Source organism: Engystomops pustulosus, chromosome 1 (assembly GCF_040894005.1).
Source record: "Engystomops pustulosus chromosome 1, aEngPut4.maternal, whole genome shotgun sequence".
Lineage (NCBI taxonomy): Eukaryota > Metazoa > Chordata > Amphibia > Anura > Leptodactylidae > Engystomops > Engystomops pustulosus.
This window is the reverse complement of record NC_092411.1, coordinates 117,071,289-117,083,412: the sequence shown is the minus strand read 5'-3', so window position 1 is coordinate 117,083,412 and position 12,124 is coordinate 117,071,289. Positions and strand designations below refer to the sequence as shown.

The following is a 12,124-nucleotide window of genomic DNA, read 5'->3' as shown; positions in this document are numbered from 1 at the left end:
CAGTAGACTTCTATTGTATCATGCACCACAGAAGATATTTTATTGACTGGATTACCTGTTGAGGTATTTTCAATTTTAGTAAACTGCTAGGACAGCAAAGAGCTAAACCGTTGCTTGTAATTGGTTTTATACAGCTTTTTTTAATGGTTAACAGTCACCATTTATAGCAAGACTTCTTCCTTTGTGTAGTTTCACACTTAATGCTTGTTCATAGGTCAGTGGCTACACAGTTTCCATAGCGACAGTACACTGAAGAAAAGCTTTATCTTAGTTTCTTAAAACTAGGAGTATTTTAATTTTCCAAGAAGCAAGTTGGCACAAAATATTCCATTTGTCAGTATAATGAAACTAATATTAAAAGATTTCCTATTTTTTCAGAAGAAACAAATTTATGAATCATCTAAATTCTGCTGGGCCTAACAATTATACATTACATGCTAGATTCCTAAAGAGTTGGATCATAAGTAAAAGCATTTTTTTTCTGTAGCATTCCGGCAAGCCTATTTATTTAAAGCCAACATGCTCTTATTCGTGGCCTCGATGAATGAGGAAGTCTTAGTTTGTAACACACTGGGAGACATTTACTATGGGGTTCCCTCCTTTTTTGTAGTGATCCCACTGTCTGTTCTCCTTTCCGACCCTTTTTTTAGTGGTTGGCATCAGAAAAAAATAGATTTTTCACCTCCTCCAACTCTGCTCTTAAAACGGTATGGGGGACATTTACTATGGTGTTTCCGCCAGTTTTGTGGCGCTTTCACCGCATCTTCTGCTCTCCTACCCATTTATTAGCTGTCGGGGACAGACAAAATGACTTTTTCCGTCTGCTCCGACTCTTCTCCGAAAAGGGACGTGGCTTTGGAGGAGTGGAAACTCAGACACAATTAATATGTGTCGCAGCCCTTTTTGGGCGCTGTAAACTGGCGGAAAGCAGACCAAAAGAAAACTGGTCTAGCAGGGACTGTTGGACACATTTCTGGGGCTCGGGACAGATTTTGGTCCCAGGGACAGAAAATGGTCTCGGCGCCAGAAATGTCTCTGCACAGCACTTTAAGTAAATGTCCCCCTATGTGTTTTTTGTGGTATGGAGACTCCAACAAAATTAATATGTGTCTATTTCATTTGTTTGGCCCTGGAAAGTGTCAGAGATAGGACTGAGTCACAGCTCTCCATCTGTGGAAGTTTGGGTGCTGATAATCCGGTGGACAAAGTTGGCTCTGTCCTCTGGCTATTATTACAGTGGACATTGCAGCGGTTCCTCAGCAGCCTGCTCAGCAAATTATCCGACTGCTGCACACATGTTTGGCATTCAGGTCTGAAAATATTATCGGCTAAGTGCCAAAAAATTAAATATGTACCTCATCACTGACAGCTAGCCAGAAACCAAACATGGAGGTTAACGGCTATGAATGTCCCACATTGGTTTTTCACATGGATTTTTTTTGTGTATGGTTCTCCTGTGAAGTTACCTTTAATATATATTACAATAAAGCTTCATATGTTTAATGGACTTGTCAGTTCAACTTTATTCTTCTGTTTGGATAAGGATACCATATATAATGGTGTTGCGGTGGATTAAAGCATAACAAAACAAATACGTGGATCTTCTGCCACGTATTAAAGGGACCTATCAACACATTTTTCACAAATACAGCTAGTGACAGGTTGCCATAGAGCCCTATTAGCTAAATGCCACCTTTCTTTTAGTTAAAAACTGTTTACTCACATCCCAATCATCAGCTTTGTTTTCTTACCTGGCATACAGGCAAGGACATGCACTTGCTTTCAAACTCATTTCTAATCATTCCCATGTCTCAACCCTCCTTCTCACCATTCAGCACCTCATGTCATGTGACCAGAGTAATGTCATCCTTTCCCTACTAAATTTTGCAAAATATACCCCATGTATGCATCTGATAATATGAAATCACAGCAGCTTCCAAGGAGGATGGGGAGCCGTAGAAGTCCATATAGGCTGCTGTGATTTCATGTGATCAGATACATAAATGGGGTAGATTTTGAAAATGTTTAATAGTGTGTCAAACTTGTTAGACTTAAACCAATTATTCTTGTTGAACTACTTTTCATTATTAATATGTCCATTTCCATTATTACCGTTGAAAAAAAAAACTGAAAGCAAATGTAATAAATATTTTACTGATTTATAAATAAAAACCCTTATTTGCAAAAACATATAAAGGTGTTTTGTAAGCTTTGGCAAGGATTTCTTTTCAGGCTTTAATTTTTTTTCTATATCAGATTTATTTTTTTATGCTGAAGATATTTTATTTAAAGCTTTCAAAAGTTCCAGAAAGGCAGCTATTATTCTGCAGGCAAGCAGGCAACAGCTCATTACCACAGTGTGTTGTATATATCATAGCAGAGCTATACCGCAAATTATATGAAAACATATGTAAGTATTATAGGAATGAAAGCCAACGAATAAAGAAGATTAACTAGAGGTTTATTATTTGTGACTGAAGATGAGGAATAAAATTAGAGCCTTTAGCACAGCTATCAAGATCCAGAATTATAAAGTATTGCCATAAGATTTCCTGACATTTGTGGAATGCTAAACAGGAAATATGAAGTTATATAAATGGTCAATATCTAATATAAAAAAAAACAATTGACGTTTATAATGACACTGTAATGACACTGGGAGAAAAATAATGTATTGCATAAACACTGGAGGTATTATATTATTAATAAAACCGTACGTACATCAACTAAACAGATTTCCTCTTATTAGGAAGCTCTGGTACAGAATCAGGTGTGTGTCCCCTTTATTATTCTGATACTCCTGACTGTTCAATCAGAGTCCTACGTGTTTGGGAACTCACATTCACTCCAGAAACTGGAAGCCGGTTTCGGCTATAGAGGTAATTTGAGCAGGGATCTATATCAGTGGTTGTGAGCTCGCTAAACTGCTCAAGTGTAGTCTTAAAGGGAACCTGTCACCAGATTTACTAATAAGCCTAATAACAAATTACCATAGCACTATACTTATTTGCCTACACTGCATTTCTTTTAGCTAAAAACATAGTTCCTATACCCAGAAAATGATGGGCCCAACTCCGTTTTTGAGGCAATAAATCCAACTTATTAAACCTGACAAGGTGCACCTGTGATGTGAAAAACTTTTCTGGTGACTACCTCTTGAAGCTCATCAAGAGAATGGCAAGAGTGTGCAAAGCACTAATCAAAGCGAAAGGTGGCTACTTTGAAGAACCTAGAATGTAGGACATATTTTCAGTTGTTTCTTACTTTTTGTTAAGTATATAATTCCACATGTATTAATTCATAGTTTTGATGCCTTCAGTGCGAATCTAAAATTTTTATAGTCATGAAAATACAGAAAACTCTTTGAATGAGAAAGTGTGTCACCATCTATTTTAAACATAATTTAATAAAAGTGATGTTTTACATGACCTTCCACTATCCTTCATTTTTTGTTCCAAAGAAAAGGAAATTGCACTGTAATGAAAAATGGAGTACAGGTAAAAAGAATTGGGAATCTCATTACATATACTGGGCCCCTTATAACAAGATTGATATGAGAATGGCTTAAAACAGACAGTTAGCTTTAAGAGTCTCCTCTGGTGTCCATGGTCCTCTGGAGAATTATAGTAAAATTTATATATCCACCATGACCAAATGTCTTTCCTCTAATTTTAAGGAGCAAACATACCTTCCTGTTACTGATACATATATACAGACTACTACAATTAGTTTGTGTTGAAAGGGAATAATGGACTTATGGCAACTCACAGATTTCTATAATAAATAGTTTTATGATGTCATTTGTCCAGAATCAAAACGTACAGATGGTACTTATTTATCAGCTGCTTGTTACATGTGACGGCTGTATACATTTACTGAACAGACCACAATTCATGTCTTTTGTATTTAAATATCCCTGAAATATAAGGGATAACAAGATAACATCTCAGAAAACCTAGAAAAGACGATGGAATCAGAAATACTGTAAGATTTGTCAGACTTTTTGAACTCTGTGCAGAGATTTACTGCAGAGAGAAATGGAATAGTTTGCATCAATATAATTGCCTATTTTTTATTTTTGGCTTAGCTATAGTATTTTCAAGCTAATGAACCAAACAACAGATACCTGGCTCCATTAAAAAACAATATTAAAAACACATGTTTTATTACAGAATGGTATGTCATGTCTAAGTATCACTGATTTCACCTCTTAAGGAAACTGCCTAAAATAACCTTCTGGACACAGCATAGTGTTTTGTTTTTCCATGCTCTAATTCCAAAAAACATTATTTTTAATTATGTATCTGACATGGACATATGCTGGCTTGTTTTTTTGTGTCAAGAGATGTATTTTCCAAAGGGTTCATTTTTACAGTAATAATAGCATAATGATAAAAAATTTTATTAACTCTTTACCCTCTTCATATTCAGCCAATGTATTCATACGTTGGCCGCTGGTGCAGTGCTTTATGGAGAGAGCACACAGACTGACACCTGCTGTAACTGCTGGAGTCAGTGCTGGAAACAATCACAGAAGTTGATCTGTTGTGGGGGCACCTAACAATGCTGTACGTTGGCACCGCCATCTTCAAATGGTGTCCCCTGTGCACTGACCCATAGACATGACCTGTTAAAGTGCTGAATGACAACTATGGGAGCCTCACTGTTACAGTCTGCTAGATGATCAGCCACTATAAACTGCACCAGGAACATAGGGTTGAGTTTTTTGTTGTAGATTCTGGGGAGATTTTGGGCAGAATAATCTGCTCAAAAGGTGTTAAATGTGTTAAATATTTTAGCCACTGTAGAAAGTTAAAGATTATTGCTATTAGCAAATGTTCATACAGTATTTAAGGGCATTACTGGTAGTTAAATGGATTTTCCCATAAATGACACATTTGGCATTCACAGAAACGTATTAAATCACCACGTGTCCAACCTCTAGGACCATCTGGCATCTGCTAGTCCCATACAAGTGAAAGGAGCAAATATATGTTGCTATGGTCTCTGTCTTTGTCACTGCTGGAGAACTGAGCATTAAGACCCAAACAATCAGACCCTTATATCATAGCCTATGAATATAGTATACATACCAGGTACATCCATCCAAAGTTTAGTTAGATCCTCAAGTAAAGGATACATTTGTGTTGTTGTCATAATGATAACGCTTGTATTATCATTCTCTACCATGTTACACAACATACAAAAATACTGGTCACTCTTGTTCTCTCTCCATGTATGTGCACTGGGAGCTATAATTACCACTATTCAAATATTTTAACTATTCTTGTTGCTATCATCTGAGTTTGCGATAAAGCCTTCAATGTTTTCAGAATTAACAATGAACAAAGCATCAAGTTAGATTAATTCAATATTTTCATCAAACATGATATCATGATAAAACTTACGTCCTTATGTGTGTGATTGCTTATGTCCATCTCATGGACATGTCAGATATTAATAGATTCGTCAGAAGCTAAATGATAGTGTAGCTAAATGTGTACCATGATAATCTAAGCACATTGTCCACACACAGCGAAAGTTGGATGGGAGGATGTGCATGAACATAGCACAGAGGAATCAGGAAGTGTCTGCTCAGCTAGAGCCGCCCAAAGTTATCTTTATCATGTTAGCATGACTCATGGGCAAACCCCTTTAATAAATGTGTCCCACAATAAATTTTATGCTTATTTGTAGCAGCAGAATAAAAGTACAAATATATTTATAAATGGGCGTATAGAAATCTGTAATTACCTATTAGGGTATAGTGTCTTATTTAAACCATCTTAACATTTTTATATGTATCATTCACCTTTCTTTCAATGTATATTTATTATGCTCATGTGGATGACATTTGAAAGGTAGAAGTATTGAAGTAATAAATCTTTTCCAATTCTGATATATTTTGAAGTGAATAGAGTCTGCTTATAAACAGAAAATAGCTGTATCTTATCAGATCAATTACGGTAAATATGTCAATTCGTAGCTTTTCCTAGCAGGCCTCATACAAGTCTCTCTGCACATCTATATTGGTCATTTCCCTTATGCTTTGTCAATAGAACAAAACAACAAAATAAACAATAGTGCTAGATCCATTGAATAATCAACCCCAACAGATCCATTTACGTATATCTGATCTATTGGAATTCTGTAATTTCACAGAAAAGAAATAGTGCAGCCTCCTACATTATGTTTAATGACACTTATAGTCTGATCAACACTACATCAGATGCTTCCAATCAATGGTCCTAAAACATGGCAGAGGCTTGTTAGAGGGGTTTCCCCATGGAAGTCTGATCTTTTCCCCTACAAGATCCATGAAGTACCCTATATGTGCACACCTCTATGGAATTTGTAGGCAAATATGTCCTATCTGTAAATTGGGGATGATTGTTTAAAGTGATAACGTCTTTAAGCTTCATGCAACAATTTTCAGTATTGTATTTATGGCAATAAAAAAATTAAAGCAGCCCTCAAAATCTAAAAGGTATTAGAAAATGTATTAATAAACATTATTATAAAATGTTGAATCTTTGTTTATATTTATAAATTTACTGTATGGTTAAGGTACAATGATCGAGAATTCATTTAGAGAAGTTTTATTTTCAACATTGTCATAAGAATATATATACTAATTGAATATCAGGAAATGATTTAGAATGCTGATTATAAAACATTCATATGGCCTTTTATACCTTTCTACTGGGCTAACTAAAAGGAATGTCACTTGGCCCCCCAGTCGGCTGCTCAGTAGATGCTTCTACATTATTTAACATTTTGAAACATTTAATCTGTCACATTATAAATAAGTAGGCTCCTGACTATGACATGTATTTTAACACTAGTCTTATACATCAAAAATAACCAGCAATAGATAAGGTTTACATTCATCTAAAATACATCTAAAATTACCAGTCATAGTAAAGGTTTGAAGGAGATCTACCATCAAAATGAAGCATGGTAACTTACTCATAGATCCAGGCATCATAACTGTGGTAATCTTCTTATAATTGCTATCCATGGCCCCATTTCTTCTAAAATCAACAGCATAATGTTAAACATTGCTTTTAGAAGGAATGAGGAAATGGATAACAAATATAAGAAGATTACCACAATCACAGTGCCTGCACCATTTGAAAGTGAGATGAATTTGTAACAATTTTACTAATAAAATTCATGGTATGTATCTATTTTGAGAACATTTTATTGGAAAGAAATTATCAGTACACTCATAAACACATACTCTTTTCCAATACGTGTTACTTTTTTTGGACAGACCTCTTAAGGTATAAATTAGGTAAAGTTAGACCAGTTTCGAAGTTTACGTTCAACTGAATAGTCTAGATGATGCAGTAATAATACAGAGAGTAAAGTAAGAGTAGATTATAACCTTACAGATTTTACAGTAAATTTTAAAATAGTTTATAACAACAAGGTTTCTCCTTTGGATGGGGTATTAGGGTTATCTTTTTCACAAAATCCTTGGTAACTGGGGTAGGAATTTTTTTTTTACTTACCCTGCACAAGTTTCCAGTTTCAACATTAAAGTTCCTGGATAGCTTATTGAGACTCTCAACTTAGCCAACAGTGCCAGCAATGATGCCATATGACCTGCTCCCATGATTGAGGCCACTGATTTGCTGATAACTTGCAGCCCAGTCAGTAGTGTCAAGGTACTAACTGGGGGCATTAACTTGGTAATAAGATGTGAAGATATAAATATTTTTTCCCACAATTTGTTAGTTATCCTGTACCTATAAAAATGTAACTAATTCTTCCAATTTTGTAATTCAATGCTATTTACATATATTTATTTGCCACAATCAATAAGATATAACATACTCTACCACATTGCATGTAAACAATGACAACTTACAATGATAGAAATGAAATGAAAAATGTAAAGGGAAACCTGAGAAAACTGCTTATAGAATCAAACCTTGGATGGCAGCAACCAATTGACCTGTAATTATTCATATAAAGTCGACATGCAAAAATGTGACACATGACATGAAAGAGTTTGTCTCCATTGAGAAGTGATGGCAATTTGAAAGTGAAAACGGCTCTTGTAGTGATCACACATAATGTGCTATTTCATTCTCTTTCATCCAATTCTTTGCCTATAGCACATGCTATTTGTATGTTAAGTAGAAACAGATGGGTTTTTCATACATAAAAAAATAAATGCAGCTTCAAACAGAATAGGTGATCAACAGGCTTAACTAAAAAGAAATCTCTACCTTCCAGTTCATTAGTATTAAATGTCTGCTTAAATGTCTGCTTAACAGTTTTCTGTGAATTAGTCTTGCTCCCTCCTCCCAGTCTTGAATCTGTGAGTTACGGCTCTGAATAGGTGACGAAACCATAAGATTTGGTAATAAGCACAAAAAAACGAGGAAGGCATACTTATCCTGTCTGTGATTCAACAAATATAGACTAGATGATCCTAAAATCTACCAAATTTAAACTAGAAAATCTTATGCATCTGATTTTTCCCAGTGGCTGGAAATCTTTAGAGCACTAGTCCAGGTTTATACCACTTATGAATTGCACAAAATTATGAGTGCACAATATTTGAGAACAAGTTGAGTCCCTTTTAAGTAAAGCACGCCCTATTCCCACTAAGTCAAGTGTAAAAAGTGGCAAAAACATAAATGTCATGTCCAGATAATTCCACTGCATTAAGATTAGAAACACAAAATCAACACAGTTTAGCAGTTGTAAAATTGAAGGGATTGAATATGATTTAAAAAAAAAATCCTAAAATTTAAATATGTGCCATAAGTTTCATTTCAAGTACCACTATGGCGCCCCAGGTACCATGTGCACCATTATTAGATAGAATATGTCTTTTTTGTCAGATTTAATGTAAAGACACTAATATGTTAAGCACAAATGCCCCAAAGATAAATAGTAGATAAAGAGAGACCTTCAGTAATAATGTGATCTAGAGCTCTAAGCAATGAAATCTTATTGCATTGTTATAAATTCCAAATGTTCAAGGCTGAATATCGTCAAACAGGAATCTTCACCATGAGAGCATGTTGTTGTCGCATATCTTTTTAACATTTGAACAAGACTTAAAAGCAACCTGTCATCAGGATTTCACATTTTCAACTAAAGAGAGTAACTTTCAAAAGTATATCTGGCTCCCTGCCAGCAAACTGCAACGAGTCACAAACTCATCATCATTATCTGCACACAACTCTACTTCCTGCTCCCTACTCTCCCTCCCTCATGCAAACATGAGCTGACCCTGTTCTGCAAGCAAATCTATGAAGGAAGGGGGAGGAGGGAACAGAAAGTAGAGTTGTTAGATGAGTATGCAGATAATGATGATGACTCTGTGACTCAATCTAGTTTGCTGGCAAGGAGTCAGGTATACTTTTAGCAACTTTTAAAAGTGAGTGGAAAATTCTAAAAGCAGATTGGGTATTTGCCACTGGAAATTGTGTTCCTGATGACAGTTTTGCTTTAAAGGAGACTTATCTCTGTTGAAACTTATTTATGTGTCAAAGTACGGTATCTGGGCAAGGCTAATATATCATAAAGAGAGTGTCGTACAGTATTACATTATTTTAAAAACAGTTTTAAAAAATATTGACATATGCATTACAATATAAAAATATTAACCTAACTAAATAAAACAATTAAAGATTAGGTTTATAAACACTTTGTTTTATCTCTGTTGTTTTTTTTTTACAGATGGAATTCCTTTTTATATTTTTAATTATTAAAGCTGTCATTGCTCAAATAATAAATTTATGTTTCAAATGCTCCTTTCCATTCTATAAGTCAAAAGACAATAACAAAAAAAAAACATCAACTAGACCATATCATTTGCATTAATTATTTGCATGATTTTCAATTTATTGGATTATGAATTGGGTAGAGTAAATTATTTGAGCAAATCATGATTAGATTTTAAAACATCCTAATGATGGTTTATGAATCTATGTGCTAACAAAAGTTGTTATTGTAATATCTCAAATCGTCTTGGACTTGTGAAGCACAATTAGTTCAAATAAAAAAGTTTTTCTTTCTCACTTTTTTAGTTTGAGATACAAGTTTTTTTTTAAATAATTAAGATTTGTGCACATAATTCTGTATTTGCAAATAGCAAAATACTGCTTAGAAACATAAATGTTACAGAGATATAGATAGATACAAGCAGCACGTAGATATTAAATATATTGTAGATAGATATAAAGAAAGGTAAAAAAACGATCAACAGATCAAAACAAGCTTAGAGTTGAATGTACGGTAATTTTTAACAGGACTAAATAATAAATTATGCTTATAATAAGAATCAATCTCGAATAAATGATTCTCTTGCATTCAAAGAATAATAATTTCCATTGCATAATTTGTGAAGGGGGGCACTTACCAGACTGGCTTGTTTGTTTTTCATGTCTAGCAGTTTAGTTTGGATAATTTTCTGGCATCCAACAAGCTCTCAATGTTTTCAGCAATCCTCTTGGTGGTAGTTCAGGTGATTCCACACCAGTTTTTGGAGGCTAATCTTCAAGTTTTATTTACTGTAGCTAGCTGCTCACAGGGAAAGCAAAGGCAGGTTGTCTTCCCCACAAGTGGCAGTGATTGGCTTTGACTGACGATTAGTTCTCATTGACATTGCTCCCTGTCGAGCTGGGATTGTGCAAATGAAGACTAACCACTGTTCGACTAAGCTAAATGTTGGAGTTAGAGATTCTGATGTTACACCATACAGATACAAAATTATAAGAAGATTACACCACCAAAGGTCAACTTGCCATTCACTTGCACTAATATTCCAACAAGGTTTTTTAGTTAGCTGGAAGATACTGTATATTTAGAACAACAATTTTATTTTAACACAATGATTTTTTTCTTTATAACGGTGATACACAATATATGTCTGTAGCTCAGATGTTAACATGAAAACAATAGCAGCATTTACTATGATGGGCAGGGTGATATTTACAATCAATATAACCTAAGACAGGCTCCTTTAGCTTCAAAGAATGTTATTTACGTGTCAGTTTTCTATATATAGACAATTGCTAGCAGTCGTCATAAACAGGGAACTCCACTTGGCTTGTCGTGCATTATTTCTAACACCATAATTACAATCGATGTCACTGAGCTGTGCCATCAATCTGTTATTTTAGCCATAAAATGTTGCTAAATGTTACTCAAATGTTGCTACATAGATAAAAGCTGCTAGATTTATATCTACTACATAAAAATGTCTTGTACTATTTATTTTCATTCTTTATTGTCATTGGATTGCTTGTTCAGCATCTACATGTACATAAGACATGATTGAAACCTGTAAAATAAATATAAGATAAATAGTCATTTTCCTTTCATTAACAGTAAGCAATATGGTTTCATCCATAATATACTCATCCATAATATACCCTTAATACCACAGCACCAGTAGAGTCAGAGGTGGCAGTGAACTTTCCAGTTATAGCTAGATCTATACACAAAGGTGGTAGGGTGGGGGGGGCAGTGATCTTAACTCCAAAGGGTCCAATGTTTCTGTGCCCAAAAAGTCACTGTCAGGAACATTGGTGGTGGATCCTCTGTATCACCGCAGACGATGTCGTAAGTCAACACCTGTGACCGGAGTTTAAGAGGTACCTGGTTTTCAACAGAGCCCACCACAAAGCAGATTGGACTTGTTGCGGCATGACACCACCAGGTTTTTCCACAGGTGCGACTTTGTCTGTGGTGGCGACCAAGGCGACAACAAATCACATTAAATTGCTTTCTCAGAGGTACCAGGCACAAAGAACCAGTGGGGAATGCTAGGAGAGGCTGGTATTTATTCAATTTCCTGGGAATGGCCAGCACCAATCACCAATATTTAAAGGGCGGGGCTGCTGGGGCAAGAACACGGATAGGTAAGGCAGGGATGGGAGCTGGGGAGAGAGGCATAGGAGTAGCCGTGACCTGGGGAGTTCTGGGTTGCGGGGGCACCCGTGACAGTCACCAGTCTGTAACTGCACAATTTCTTGCTCCAAAATTGATGAATGTCCATAATTGTGTCACTTGTGGACATGCACATTTTTTGGTTCAGAAACATAAATATATAACCAGTTCTTGCATTTATACTGGTTATGCGAAGGATTATTTA

At 35.3% G+C, this 12,124-nt stretch overlaps 1 protein-coding gene across 1 annotated transcript in view; it reads right to left on the bottom strand.

The window, feature by feature from the left end:
- The window catches only part of TRPM3 (transient receptor potential cation channel subfamily M member 3), a 415,524-nt gene extending 404,987 nt beyond the window's left edge, over positions 1-10,537 (bottom strand). Inside the window, exon 1 of the mRNA XM_072151012.1 lies at positions 10,388-10,537. Coding sequence (XP_072007113.1) covers positions 10,388-10,411 — 24 coding nt within the window. The 5' untranslated portion in view covers positions 10,412-10,537. The remainder of the gene's footprint in view (positions 1-10,387) is intronic.
- Between the last annotated feature and the right edge of the window lie 1,587 nt (positions 10,538-12,124).